Source organism: Coregonus lavaretus, assembly GCF_964263955.1.
Source record: "Coregonus lavaretus genome assembly, contig: HAP1_SCAFFOLD_6078, whole genome shotgun sequence".
Lineage (NCBI taxonomy): Eukaryota > Metazoa > Chordata > Actinopteri > Salmoniformes > Salmonidae > Coregonus > Coregonus lavaretus.
This window is the reverse complement of record NW_028156198.1, coordinates 1-14,336: the sequence shown is the minus strand read 5'-3', so window position 1 is coordinate 14,336 and position 14,336 is coordinate 1. Positions and strand designations below refer to the sequence as shown.

General features: G+C 48.2%; 1 protein-coding gene across 1 annotated transcript; it reads left to right on the top strand.

Moving 5' to 3' along the window:
* Window positions 1-9,486: 9,486 nt before the first annotated feature.
* On the top strand, window positions 9,487-14,021 carry LOC311126659 (bestrophin-3-like; the record flags this gene model as incomplete). Its single annotated transcript, XM_084200651.1, has 5 exons — window positions 9,487-9,638; window positions 9,912-10,006; window positions 11,404-11,637; window positions 12,353-12,507; window positions 13,944-14,021. Coding segments are annotated over 5 exons (714 nt in total), but the record flags the coding sequence as incomplete, so codon positions are not given.
* Window positions 14,022-14,336: the final 315 nt, after the last annotated feature.

Here is a 14,336-nt window from a genome sequence, read left to right as displayed (position 1 = left end):
CAGAGAGGAACAGAGCAGGTCAGAGAGGAACAGAGCAGGTCAGAGAGGAACAGAGCAGGTCAGAGAGGAACAGTCCCCAGTAGCTCAGTTGGTAGAGCATGGCGCTTGCACTGCCAGGGTTGTGGGTTCGTTTCCCACGGAGGACCAGTATGAGAAAAAAAAAAGGATATGCACTCACTAACTGCACGTCGCTCTGGATAAGAGCCTCTGCTAAATGACTAAAATTTAACAATTTAAACAGAGCAGTTCAGAGTAGAACAGAGCAGGTCAGAATAGAGCAGAACAGACCAGAGCAGGTCAGAGAAGAACAGTACAGAGCAGAACAGTACAGAACATAGCAGGTCAGAGAAGAACAGTACAGAGCAGAACAGAACAGAGCAGGTCAGAACAGGTCAGACCAGATCAGGTCAGAGAAGAACAGAGCAGGTCAGAGAAGAACAGTACAGAGCAGAACAGAACAGAGCAGGTCAGAACAGGTCAGACCAGATCAGGTCAGAGAAGAACAGAGCAGGTCAGAGAAGACCAGAGCAGGTCAGAGAAGAACAGAGCAGGTCAGAATAGAGCAGAACAGACCAGATCAGGTCAGAGAAGAACAGTACAGAGCAGAACAGAGCAGGTCAGAGAAGAACAGAGCAGGTCAGAGCAGAACAGAGCAGGTCAGAGAAGAACAGAGCAGGTCAGAGAAGAACAGAGCAGGTCAGAGCAGAACAGAGCAGGTCAGAGAAGAACAGAGCAGGTCAGAGGAGAACAGAGCAGGTCAGAGGAGAACAGAGCAGGTCAGAGAAGAACAGAGCAGGTCAGAGAAGAACAGAGCAGGTCAGAGAAGAACAGAGCAGGTCAGAGGAGAACAGAGCAGGTCAGAGAAGAACAGAGCAGGTCAGAGCAGAACAGAGCAGGTCAGAGAAGAACAGAGCAGGTCAGAGAAGAACAGAGCAGGTCAGAGGAGAACAGAGCAGGTCAGAACAGAGCATAACAGACCAGGTCAGACCAGAGCAGAACAGAGCAGGTCAGACCAGAGCAGAACAGAGCAGAACAGAGCAGGTCAGACCAGAGCAGAACAGAGCAGGTCAGACCAGAGCAGAACAGAGCAGGTCAGACCAGAGCAGGTCAGAGAAGAACAGTACAGACCAGAGCAGGTCAGAGAAGAACAGTACAGACCAGAGCAGGTCAGAGAAGAACAGTACAGACCAGAGCAGGTCACAGCAGAACAGAGACATTAATAACTACAGGTTTATCTCTGAAACACAACACCTAAGCTACACACAGTCTGTTACTGTGATACACGATTTGATCAGCGAAACCAATTCAAATATGTTAATCTCTTACAGATCCTAAAGTAAACACAGGTAACCTCCATTTGCATTGAGGTTTCCTTGTTGATATGTCAAAGTTAATGTCAACATCGTTCAACGTCTACAATCCAAATAGTGTTAGTAGGCCCTGAATGTCAAACAGACATGGGGTGAGGCCTGCTGGCTGTCTGACGCTGAGCTCTCATATTCCTCCCATCCCAGACTCCTCCTTTCCTCCCACTCCATCCCTCGCTCCCTGACACGCTGGGAGATTTATGGTCGTCTCCAGGTTTTCTGCTTTTTTTTAAATCAACCGTGAAGACAAATAGTGAATATTAGCGAGAGCCTGATGAATTCTCACACACAACCAGGGAGAGGGAGGGAGGGACACAGCTAGGTAGAGAGGGAGAGGGAGGGAGGGAGGAAGTGGGGGAGAGAGAGAGATGGAGGGAGGGACACAGCTAGGTAGAGAGGGAGGGAGGGAGGGAGGAAGTGGGGGAGAGAGAGAGATGGAGGGAGGGAGGGAGGGAGGGAGGGAGGGAGGGAGAGGGAGGGAGGGAGGCAGCTAGGTAGAGAGGGAGAGGGAGGGAGGAAGTGGGGGAGAGAGAGAGATAGAGGGAGGGAGGGAGGAAGTGGGGGAGAGAGAGAGATAGAGGGAGGGAGGCAGGGCTCCAGACGGCGACCATTTAGTTGCATTTTGCGACCCTTTGACTTGGCTGTGCGTCCGAGTTACATTTTTAATTAGTCACATCAGTATGAGCTGCACATTCTACCCGGTCACCTCACTCAAAACATCCTATTTATTAGGAGGCTAAAACCATGATTTGGTCAAATAGTAAAGTACATGATTGCTGTAATGAAAATGTCTGCCTGCTCCTGTACCTGTTTCACTGGGGCCTGCTGCTGTGTCCTGCCCCTGTACCTGTTTCACTGGGGCCTGCTGCTGTGTCCTGCCCCTGTACCTGTTTCACTGGGGCCTGCTGCTGTGTCCAGCGAGACACTCTCTCTCCTTTCCCAAGGGAAAACACAGCTATCCTGTTGTCGCAGTTGAAGAAAGGAGGTTATCAGCTTTCGGTAGGTATAATTTTTATTTGATATGGCTTTGAGATACGGAGCGTGCAAAATGTGCATTGGCCATTGTGATTGCATAGGCCTCATTGGGCGATAGGCTAAAACTGCAACGTTCTTTAACAACATTTACTGTTAGATTAATACATTGCTACTAGCAGTGGGTGTTATATATGCAGTTAGCGATCTAGCTAATGTGTTTGGAGTTTCCACTTACTCAGGTGGTGAGTTATCACAAAATAAATAAGCCTATGATATTAGCACACATAAAGATGCAGGCAAATTATATTCTATTGAACAAAAACAAATCTGAAATATATATAAATATAACAATAGCATAATTGTCAACCCAAAATGCATGACAATCACTGGATTAGGTTGCACATTAAAATATTTAGAATCACAACATGAAAAGATGATGAAACAACGTATCTCAGTAATATATTACAGGTTTTAATAAAGCAAAGTGAATGTCTTAGTGGCACCAGGGGAAAAGGTTAGTCTGGAGGGAGGGAGGGAGGGAGGGGGGAGGGAGGGAGGGAGGGAGGGAGGGAGGCTATGCTGCTTGCTGATACTGAAGGGTGAGTCAACACAACACTTGCCAAGTTGTGGGTTTAGGCTTCCATAGGTAGCAGAGTGCAACAACAACGAGCTCTCCATGGCTATAGGCCCAGACAGGACAGGACAGGACAGGAGCCCTCCATGGCTATAGGCCCAGACAGGACAGGACAGGACAGGACAGGAGCCCTCCATGGCTATAGGCCCAGACAGGACAGGACAGGACAGGACAGGACAGGACAGGAGCCCTCCATGGCTATAGGCCCAGACAGGACAGGACAGGACAGGAGCTCTCCATGGCTATAGGCCCAGACAGGACAGGACAGGACAGGAGCCCTCCATGGCTATAGGCCCAGACAGGACAGGACAGGACAGGACAGGAGCCCTCCATGGCTATAGGCCCAGACAGGACAGGACAGGAGCTCTCCATGGCTATAGGCCCAGACAGGACAGGACAGGACAGGAGCCCTCCATGGCTATAGGCCCAGACAGGACAGGACAGGAGCTCTCCATGGCTATAGGCCCAGACAGGACAGGACAGGAGCCCTCCATGGCTATAGGCCCAGACAGGACAGGACAGGAGCTCTCCATGGCTATAGGCCCAGACAGGACAGGACAGGACAGGACAGGAGCTCTCCATGGCTATAGGCCCAGACAGGACAGGACAGGACAGGAGCTCTCCATGGCTATAGGCCCAGACAGGACAGGACAGGACAGGACAGGAGCTCTCCATGGCTATAGGCCCAGACAGGACAGGACAGGACAGGACAGGAGCTCTCCATGGCTATAGGCCCAGACAGGACAGGACAGGACAGGACAGGAGCCCTCCATGGCTATAGGCCCAGACAGGACAGGACAGGACAGGACAGGAGCTCTCCATGGCTATAGGCCCAGACAGGACAGGACAGGACAGGAGCTCTCCATGGCTATAGGCCCAGACAGGACAGGACAGGACAGGAGCTCTCCATGGCTATAGGCCCAGACAGGACAGGATAGGACAGGAGCTCTCCATGGCTATAGGCCCAGACAGGACAGGACAGGACAGGAGCTCTCCATGGCTATAGGCCCAGACAGGACAGGACAGGACAGGAGCTCTCCATGGCTATAGGCCCAGACAGGACAGGACAGGACAGGACAGGAGCCCTCCATGGCTATAGGCCCAGACAGGACAGGACAGGAGCTCTCCATGGCTATAGGCCCAGACAGGACAGGACAGGACAGGAGCTCTCCATGGCTATAGGCCCAGACAGGACAGGACAGGAGCCCACCATGGCTATAGGCCCAGACAGGACAGGACAGGAGCCCTCCATGGCTATAGGCCCAGACAGGACAGGACAGGAGCCCTCCATGGCTATAGGCCCAGACAGGACAGGACAGGAGCTCTCCATGGCTATAGGCCCAGACAGGACAGGACAGGAGCCCACCATGGATATAGGCCCAGACAGGACAGGAGCCCACCATGGCTATAGGCCCAGACAGGACAGGACAGGAGCCCTCCATGGCTATAGGCCCAGACAGGACAGGACTGGACAGGAGCCCTCCATGGCTATAGGCCCAGACAGGACAGGACAGGAGCCCTCCATGGCTATAGGCCCAGACAGGACAGGACAGGAGCACTCCATGGCTATAGGAACAGACAGGACAGGACAGGAGCCCTCCATGGCTATAGGCCCAGACAGGACAGGAGCCCTCCATGGCTATAGGCCCAGACAGGACAGGACAGGACAGGAGCCCTCCATGGCTATAGGCCCAGACAGGACAGGACAAGAGCCCTCCATGGCTATAGGCCCAGACAGGACAGGACAGGACAGGAGCTCTCCATGGCTATAGGCTCAGACAGGACAGGACAGGAGCCCTCCATGGCTATAGGCCCAGACAGGACAGGACAGGAGCCCTCCATGGCTATAGGCCCAGACAGGACAAGAGCTCTCCATGGCTATAGGCCCAGACAGGACAGGACAGGACAGGAGCTCGCCATGGCTATAGGCCCAGACAGGACAGGACGGGAGCTCGCCATGGCTATAGGCCCAGACAGGACAGGACAGGAGCCCTCCATGGCTATAGGCCCAGACAGGACAGGATCTGTCCACGGCTATAGGCTATAGCCATTTTTCATTAGGTCTACACTCTTGTAGCCTGAAATAATTGATGTGTCTTGCTGACAAAATGACATTTTGGGACACATGAAAAGGGGCTGAAACAGGTGGGTGTGTTCGTTTTAATATTTATTTATTTTGGACACATATTTAACCCCTTTTTTTTGTTGGCACAAAACTACCTCCATACTTCCATTCATTTTTTTAACCGCTACCTTGTTACCTTCAGACGAGTCCCGTGACACTTACACAGAGCAAAACAGAGAACACCATCGTGTTGGTGAGAGTCTCCCCTTTCCATAGTGGGGTCATATCAGTTTGTAGCCAGTTTGGACGCTACAGACAGAAGTTGGTTCATCGGCGGTACCGACTTCAGACGAGTCCCGTGGGGGCTTGTCGGGGTTGCAGAGCAAGCCGGAGAACGTCACCGTGTTCGCAAGAGTCAAATCAATCCATAGAGTGGTCATATTAGTTTTTTTTAGGCCAAACCTTTCGGACGTACAGACGTTTTTCGTGAGAAGACCGATTTTCGGGATGTCTCATGGTCTGACAAACACCGCTGTTGCTCGGCCACCTTCCAAAACAGACGTCTCTAGTTTAAACTGATGGATTTTGATGGGAATGTTTTTTATTATGGTATTTAGATTGACGCACGGGTCAATAGACTCTTAAGGATTAAAAGGAGAATGGTTAACTTAGCATTATTTAGAGACCCCAACCAAAGTTTGAGTTTTGTAGTATTTAAGGGGGCTCATCTCTCATTCAGGAGGGTTGAGCCCCCCCCCCTGGCCCCCCGTAATTCCCGCTATGCAGTATGCACATAGGTCAGCAGGACATAGCTTACCTGATGTGAAGCCAGATCAACAGAGGGTTTCCCATACGAGTCTTCAAAGCAATAAGCCTAGTAGTCTCTGCTTTAGTTTTGGTGATCGTGCGCTAAAACCATCCATAGAGCTGAGTGTGTCCCTGACAACCAAATACATCTACACATGGATTTATTTATGGCATTGGCATTTCATATTAATGAACCATATGAGAGAATGCAGAGTCTACATTCGGCTAATTGATTTGTGTGTGTGTGTGTGTGTGTGTGTGTGTGTTGGGGGGCCCCTGTTGGGTGTGTACTCAGCCCACTCCTGTACTCCCTGTTCACCCACGACTGCGTGGCCACACATGACTCCAACACCATCATTAAGTTTGCCTGATCGTCGACGGCGACGAGACAGCCGACTGGGAGGAGGTTAGAGCCCTGGCATAGTGTTGCCGGGGAAACAGCCTCTCCCTCAACGTCAGCAAAACCAAGGAGCTGATGGTGGACTACAGGAAACAGGGGGAGGAGCCCCTTTTGTCATCGACGGGGCTGCAGTGGAGAGGGTCAAAAGGTTCATGTTCCTCGGCGTGCACATCACTGAGGACCTGACATGGTCCAATCCCACCACCACCGTGGTGAAGAAGGCACAGCAGCACCTCTTCAACCTCAGGCGCCTGAAGAAATTCGGCATGGGCCCTCTGGGGGGGGGGGGCGAGCTCCCTGCCCTCCAGAACATCTACACCAGGCGGTGTCTGAGGAAGGCCCGAAAGATCGTCAAGGACTCCAGTCGCCCGAGCCCCACGGACTGTTCGCTCTGTTACCATCCGGCAAGCGGTCGCGGAGTATCGGGTCTCGGCACAACAGGCTCGAAGACAGCTTCGACCACCAGGCCATCAGACTGCTGAAAAGCTCAACCTAGCCTTCTCCCTGCACAGACCTGCACCTTAGAGACTATATGCACTGACTGCCCACACATCCAAGCCTTACAAACAAACACCCATAAACACACACACACACACACACACATACACACATACACACACACACACACACAGTCAACGCTGCTGTTCTATTACACAGTCTACTATTGATTCCACTACTTTATATTGGTAAATCCAGTGTGAAGTCCATTATTAATATGCATGCTACCTTTTTCTATTACATTGTTATTCCTGATTATTGATGAATGTTCTGCATTGTTGAGGGAGCTACCGCGAGCATTTCGCTGCACCTTTTATATACCTGCTGTAAAACTGGGTATGTGACCAATACGTTAAAGATTTGATTTCGTGTGTGTGTTGTAATACTAGAATCAAAAGTGACAATCAAGCTGCTGTGAATATACGTCCCTTCAGCACAGTAGCTCAGCACAATGCCTGGCCTGACCTGTACAGGGCATCGATTCACTGCCTCCCCTGCTCTCCTTTCGACCATTCCTCCTCCCCTCTCCTCATTCCCACCTCCCCTCTCCTCATTCCTCCTCCCCTCTCCTCATTCCCACCTCCCCTTTGGGCCTATGAGGGATGGGGAGAGATGTTTCTAACAAAATCACAGTAGACTTTTGCTCCAAACCATCCATGTTTGACTGCTGCATTGAATGACCATATAAATATTCAAGGCTGAACATGAGTGAAACCTTACAATACTCATTATGTGCCTCCTTGTAGACACGGCTTGGTTGTAATCTATGCATATTTGGTGGACTGTTCAATGTCAAATAAAAAAACGTGTACAAACACGAACTAATCTGATGGCATAAAGGCTTCAACAAAATGCACCATGGATAATGAATTCAAGCTAGCTATAGCTGTCAAGTTTATGTGCTAATACCCGATGGATTGCAAGTGGGCAATTCCATGGTAAAGGAATTACGCTGACTCCAATTTTTCACTTTAAAATGTATGCCAAACAAATACCATTGATTTAAAATTGTATCAAAACATACAACTCTATGCACAATGTCCTTGGACTATATCGTTGTTTAAGACGATGAAACAAGCAAGACAGCCAGTCAGTCAGCCAGCTGGCTAGCGCTTTAGCTAACCTAGCTACAGTCTGCAAGCTGTCAACTCACCCCTCTCTCGACGCCTGCTGTTTCTGCCGAATAAAACACTCCCGAAAGTGAACACAGTGCAATAAACCCAACTGCCACGACGTGCTCTCGCTACCTGTCGCCAGTAACCTCCCGTTTCGCCGTGCATGAAGTGTCGGTTTGACGAATATCATCAGTTTAGTTATGCCAACAACATCCGATCATCCTCTCACCTGCTCTTTTCTTCTCTGCTGGTTGGGTGGGAACAGAGCATGGACGTGAAGTGAACCGACAACCTCACAGCGGCGCATGCGCAAAGCCGGTATCGCATCTCATTTTCACCTTTGACGGCAAGCGGACGATAGATAATACATTCTGTGATCGCAACATTGTATCTAAATGTACAAGCTGCAACATTGTATCCGACTGTTTGATTGTGATATTGCATGCAATTCATGCGCCAAGAGTTATATACTTCACAATGAAAATGTGAGTTTCCTCCTGATGTAAGATATATATCGATAAGCCAATAGAGGCCCATTGATAGACTTATAGGCCCTAACATACACATCTATTGATAACAGATGGGTGCGTGTTCAACCAGATAGATGAACGCATTTCTGAGAGCCTGCTTTATTGTTTGCCCTGATAATTTGTACAACAGCGCCGTCCATAGACACAGTTTTAGATCACATGTTCTGAATGATATTGATAGCAAATGAATAATGCAAAATGGATGAGATACATTCGAGAAACTATAATAAGCCTTTGACATTTCAATTTCTACATTCCTGCATTCATATGCACTACTATAAACCAAATATTTATGAGGCTTTTTCTATCAAAATATGTTGAAAAAAAAAATATATATATAATAATAATAATATTCCAAAAAAAATTATATCCCAAAGATTTTCCCATTGATTATTTTATTCAAAATATCTAGGAGCTTGTAGGCTGTATAGGCATGTTGTATCAAAAGCCTTAGACACGCAGGGGTAGTCTCTCTCTACATCAGCAGATGATTGTGTGTTTATTGCACCGCCATGGCATAGTGCGCATCTTGCCCTGCCACGGCCATAGCCAGGAGCACACTGACAGCTGGACTGACTGACAGACAGACAGCCATGGCATAGTGCGCATCTTGCCCTGCCACGGCCATAGCCAGGAGCACACTGACAGCTGGACTGACAGACAGACAGACGGACAGACAGACAGACAGACAGACAACCAGCTAAATGTGTCCAGGGCGGTCACCTGATGATTGCTCAGTCTTGACCCACCGTTCAGGAATACACTATATTACACCTAAAGAACCAACACGCAATGTGATTCAGATTGGTACAAAAGGTATGTGTGGAATATGTATACTTTTATTATTGTTTTTAATAACGTTATTTCTTATCTACTGTGGGCGTGTAACGTGGCAATAACAGTTATTTTGTCGTTTGACAGGTTATTATTGTGCCATGACAGCTTGCCTTGAGAGAGTAGCCCTACTGCAGCACAATGTTTTAGATATCAATTGAAAGTCAGCTATATTCACAACCGGTAAGGACAACGAGAGTGTCTGTCAACTAAGTGTACATTTGATGACTAGGTAGTTTTTTCTGCAGTGATTGAAAGAAGATGACGGTGACTTATTCCAGCAAAGTAGCCAACGCCACGTTCTTCGGTTTCCATAGACTTCTACTGCGATGGAGAGGCAGCATCTATAAGCTGCTTTATCGGGAGTTTATAGTCTTTGTGCTTTTATATACCCTGGTGAGCCTCGTTTACAGGTACGCATAATATGAAGCTATTAAGGGTTTTTCCTTTTTTTTAATGTTATTTGTTTATGTATAATCTATAACATGATCTATTGTCTGTTTATAATCTGTTTATAACTGTGAATACAAATGAAAATGTGTAATATGAGCCTTTGATTTGACTTTGTGTGATGGGTCTGTAATTGATTCTTATCGTTGTGATATATCAATAATTGCACGTGAACAAATCTCTAATGTTCCTTAATTAATTAACATATCTATCTATCTATCTATCTATCTTTCTAGACTTGCTCTCTCAGACCCTGAAAAGCGTTTCTTTGAAAAGTTGGCTATTCACTGTAACAAGTATGCTGAACAGATCCCAGTCACGTTTGTGCTTGGTAAGTCAGGACAAACAATGCTGATTGACGTGTGTGCGTGCTTGCTGAGCAGTTGATAGTCCACATAGCGTATAAACACTATGAGCTACTAGCTCTGTGCTGAGATGAGAATGCCTATTGCTACCTGAGTACTGTATGGTGCTTTCCAGATGTGCTGAAAGTGCTTTACAATTTAAGTGGGAAATTCACCTCATCCACAACCCCATGTGTAGCTTGCCTGGCTACCCGAACTCTTCGCTCCAGCCAAACGCTACGCCACGCCCACTGACGTTAGTTTCCTCTCCCCAATGATGTAGCGAATAAGAATTCAGTTTGAGTCGTCAGGTAAATGTGTAGCACCCACCCACCTGTATCAGCCATCTAAAAACGGAATGACAACAGTGCAATACTAGACTTGCCACTGCCCTCACTGTCCTCTCTCTCTCTTTCTCGATCACCACACACACACACACACACACACACACACACACACACACACTGCGACAACTGTCTGACTTGCTTTCTACTATCCAACCAAATTAACCCAACTAATCCTCAACAGTGCCAGGCAACAGACTAATGATAGTGATTTTTCAACAGAAGCTCTCAGACATACACTGGTTCCAGTGGGGGAAATGAACTGGTGATTGAGTTAATGGAAGGAAATCATTAGGAGTCGACCCAAAGCAGGGAAAGTGGGACATTGTTGGGTTTGTTGGTTTGCTTGGGTGCTAGAGTGCTTTGCATGGCATATCAGATTGTTGCTTAATGTTGTGTTTCTGTGTGAATTGTACAAAGTGGCTTTCATGACATTTACATATCTCAGTTTATGTCAATAAAATATTGGTAAGGACTGGGATGAAGTTGCCCTAGACAATGATCTAGGGTCAATTTTGTGTGTTGAGCTTGAGGCTCAAAAGTAGCCTCAAAAGTACTGCACTATGTAGGAAATGAAATGCCATTTCAGAAGCAGCCCTTCTCAACCCAAACCTCATCCTTGGTTTCTACTGTAGGCATACCTGACAAAATACTGTTTAGACTTACTGTAGATCAGGGCTTTCCAACCCTGTTCCTGGAGAGCTACCATCCTGTAGTTTTTCACAGGATTGGAGTTAAAACCTCTCTCCAGGAACAAGGTTGGAGTTAAAACCTACAGGAGGGTATCTCTCCAGGAACAGGGTTGGAGTTAAAACCTACAGGAGGTTATCTCTCCAGGAACAGGGTTGGAGTTAAAACCTACAGGAGGGTTATCTCTCCAGGAACAAGGTTGGAGTTAAAACCTACAGGAGGGTATCTCTCCAGGAACAGGGTTGGAGTTAAAACCTACAGGAGGGTTATCTCTCCAGGAACAAGGTTGGAGAGCCCTGTTGTAGATTATCTTGATATCTCCTCCTATCCTCCTATCCTCCTCCCTGCAGGTTTCTATGTGACCCTGGTGGTGAACCGCTGGTGGAACCAGTTTGTGAATCTGCCTTGGCCCGACCGTCTCATGTTCCTGGTCTCCAGCTGTGTTCACGGTCACGACGAGCAGGGTCGCCTCCTCCGACGCACACTGATGCGCTACGTCAACCTCACCTCGCTGCTCATCTTCCGCTCCGTCAGCACCGCCGTCTGTAAGAGGTTCCCCACCATGGAGCATGTGGTGGAGGCAGGTACGACCCCCAAGGGAATAATGGAATGCAAATAGATGGGGTCATGGGTAAAAAAATCATATTGACAGATAGACGCTGTACATAACGTCATGGACCAAGTGGATGGAAGCAGGTACCTCAATGACCTCCACTTGAGCCTTACCTGACCCCAATAGAATACACATAGGTGGGGTCAAAGGTCGACCAGGTTTGGTTTACGGGTTTGATTCAGATCAAGAGTGTTCTCTCAACCTTCAGTTTGAAACGATATTTGGTGCCTTCCATGCTTTTCCCATATTTTCCATAAATGTTTAATTGGTAAAGAGGATGCTTGACATGTGAGAGTTCAACAAGGATCTGTAACTGGACCTTCAAGGCCCATAGCTCTTTTCATTTGCTTCTTCAGTTTCTTTTGACTACCCAGAATCAGCCAAATCATTATGATTCAGTGATTCAATTAGACCTAATAAAAGCCTTGTTTCCTCTAACCCTTATGATTCTCCTAGTACTGCTGTATCCATTACACACTTACACCTCTCCATCCTCTCCATCCTCCTCCCCATCCTCCTCTCCATCCTCCTCCCCATCCTCCTCTCCATCCTCCTCCCCATCCTCCTCCTCCCCCTCCTCCCCCTCCTCCTCTTCCCTCTCCTCCTCCTCCTCCTCCTCCTCCTCCTCCTCCTCCTCATCCTCCCTCTCTTCCTCCCCCTCCTCCTCCTTCTCCTCCTCTCTGCAGGCTTCATGACTCCAGAAGAGAGGAAGATCTTTGATGCTGTCAAGTCTCCCCACCTCAAGTACTGGATCCCTGTGGTGTGGTTTACTAACATGGCATCCAAGGCTAGGACGGAGGGGCGCATAAAGGACAGTGTGGACCTGCAGACCATCCTCAACGTGAGTATGGCAGTAGCTTCAACAGGTATAGATAGATATAGTATACCTGCCACAGGAAACAGAGGAGACATTTTGGCTCTGAATCCTGTGTTCTGCAGAGGTTGTAGACTGGACCATGTGGACCTCCAGACCATCCTCAACGTGAGTATGGCAGTTACCTGAGCAAAGCAGAGATATACCAGTAAAGAGAGGAAACACAGAGTCTATTCCGGCTCTAAATAGAGGAGATTGACTCCATTTTGGCCCTGAATCATGGGAGACACAGGGGACACATCCAGGATAGCATGGACCTGCAGACCACACTCAATGTATGACAGCAGTATGACATAGCTTGACAGTAGCTTGCCAGTCCAAAATCAACCCCTATCTAACCCTTTGATGTTAGCACATCTGTAAGGAGTACACAATATGATGGGAGCTCTACCACTAAGATGGTTATACCGACCTTTCAGATCTACTAACGTTAGACAGATAGGGCCAAGGGGAAGGGGAAGGGAGCAATTTGGGACCGGGACATACCCGTCACAGTAAACAGGACCGGGACATACCCGTCACAGTAAACAGGACCGGGACATACCCGTCACAGTAAACAGGACCGGGACATATCCGTCACAGTAAACAGGACCGGGACATACCCGGGACATACCCGTCACAGTAAACAGGACCGGGACATACCCGTCACAGTAAACAGGACCGGGACATACCCGTCACAGTAAACAGGACCGGGACATACCCGTCACAGTAAACAGGACCGGGACATACCCGTCACAGTAAACAGGACCGGGACATACCCGTCACAGTAAACAGGACCGGGACATACCCGTCACAGTAAACAGGACCGGGACATACCCGTCACAGTAAACAGAGAGAGAGACAGATGTCATTCTGGACACAGAGACTCCATCCTCTGTATCCTGGGAGCTGTAGGTCAGGGGTCGAACCAAACTGTTACGACCTTTAATCCAGGAAGGATGAATACGATCCTAAAAACAGCCGACAGGCTACTTGATACCTTGAGGACAGGTCATGGAAGAGATGACTAGTCCAAGACTGTCTGCTAAACCCAAGGCATGCTGAGTGAGAGACATCCTTACAAGGAGTAAAATTATAGACTTGGACTTAAATATTGTTAAATTACAGCTCCTTTAATAGTGAAAATAGATATGAAATGCAATGATATATTGCCGCATTGACCCTCACTAACACTATGCTAAACTCTGAGCCTGTCTAATCTATTAATACTACCTTGATCCTAAAAAGGGTCTGGATCATGTTGCTGTGAGCACGTCTGCCTATCAAAATAGCCCTCTGTGTGTGTGTGTACTTGTAAATAGCTGCAAAGGCAAACTCAGTACAACCCCATGCTCTGTCTTCTGTCTTCTCTCTCTCTCTCTCTCTCTCTCTCTCTCTCTCTCTCTCTCTCTCTCGTTCTCTAGGAGATGAACACATTTAGGACTTGGTGCTCCACTCTCTTTGGTTATGACTGGGTTGGCATTCCTCTCGTCTACACACAGGTGTGGATAGCACGCATGCACACAAGTGCGCGCACACACACACACACACACATACACACACACACACACATACACACACACATACACACACACACACACACACACACACACACACACACACACACACACACACACACACACACTTACCCAGGGAATCTGCTGCCACTGTGCTACTATAACTCACACTGTCCTTCCATGTCTCCTTTAAAACCCAGTGGGTTTTGATAGTGTGGAAGCCTAGGGCACGGTACCCAGTGGGTTGTGACAGTGTGGAAGCCTAGGGTACGGTACCCAGTGGGTTGTGACAGTGTGGAA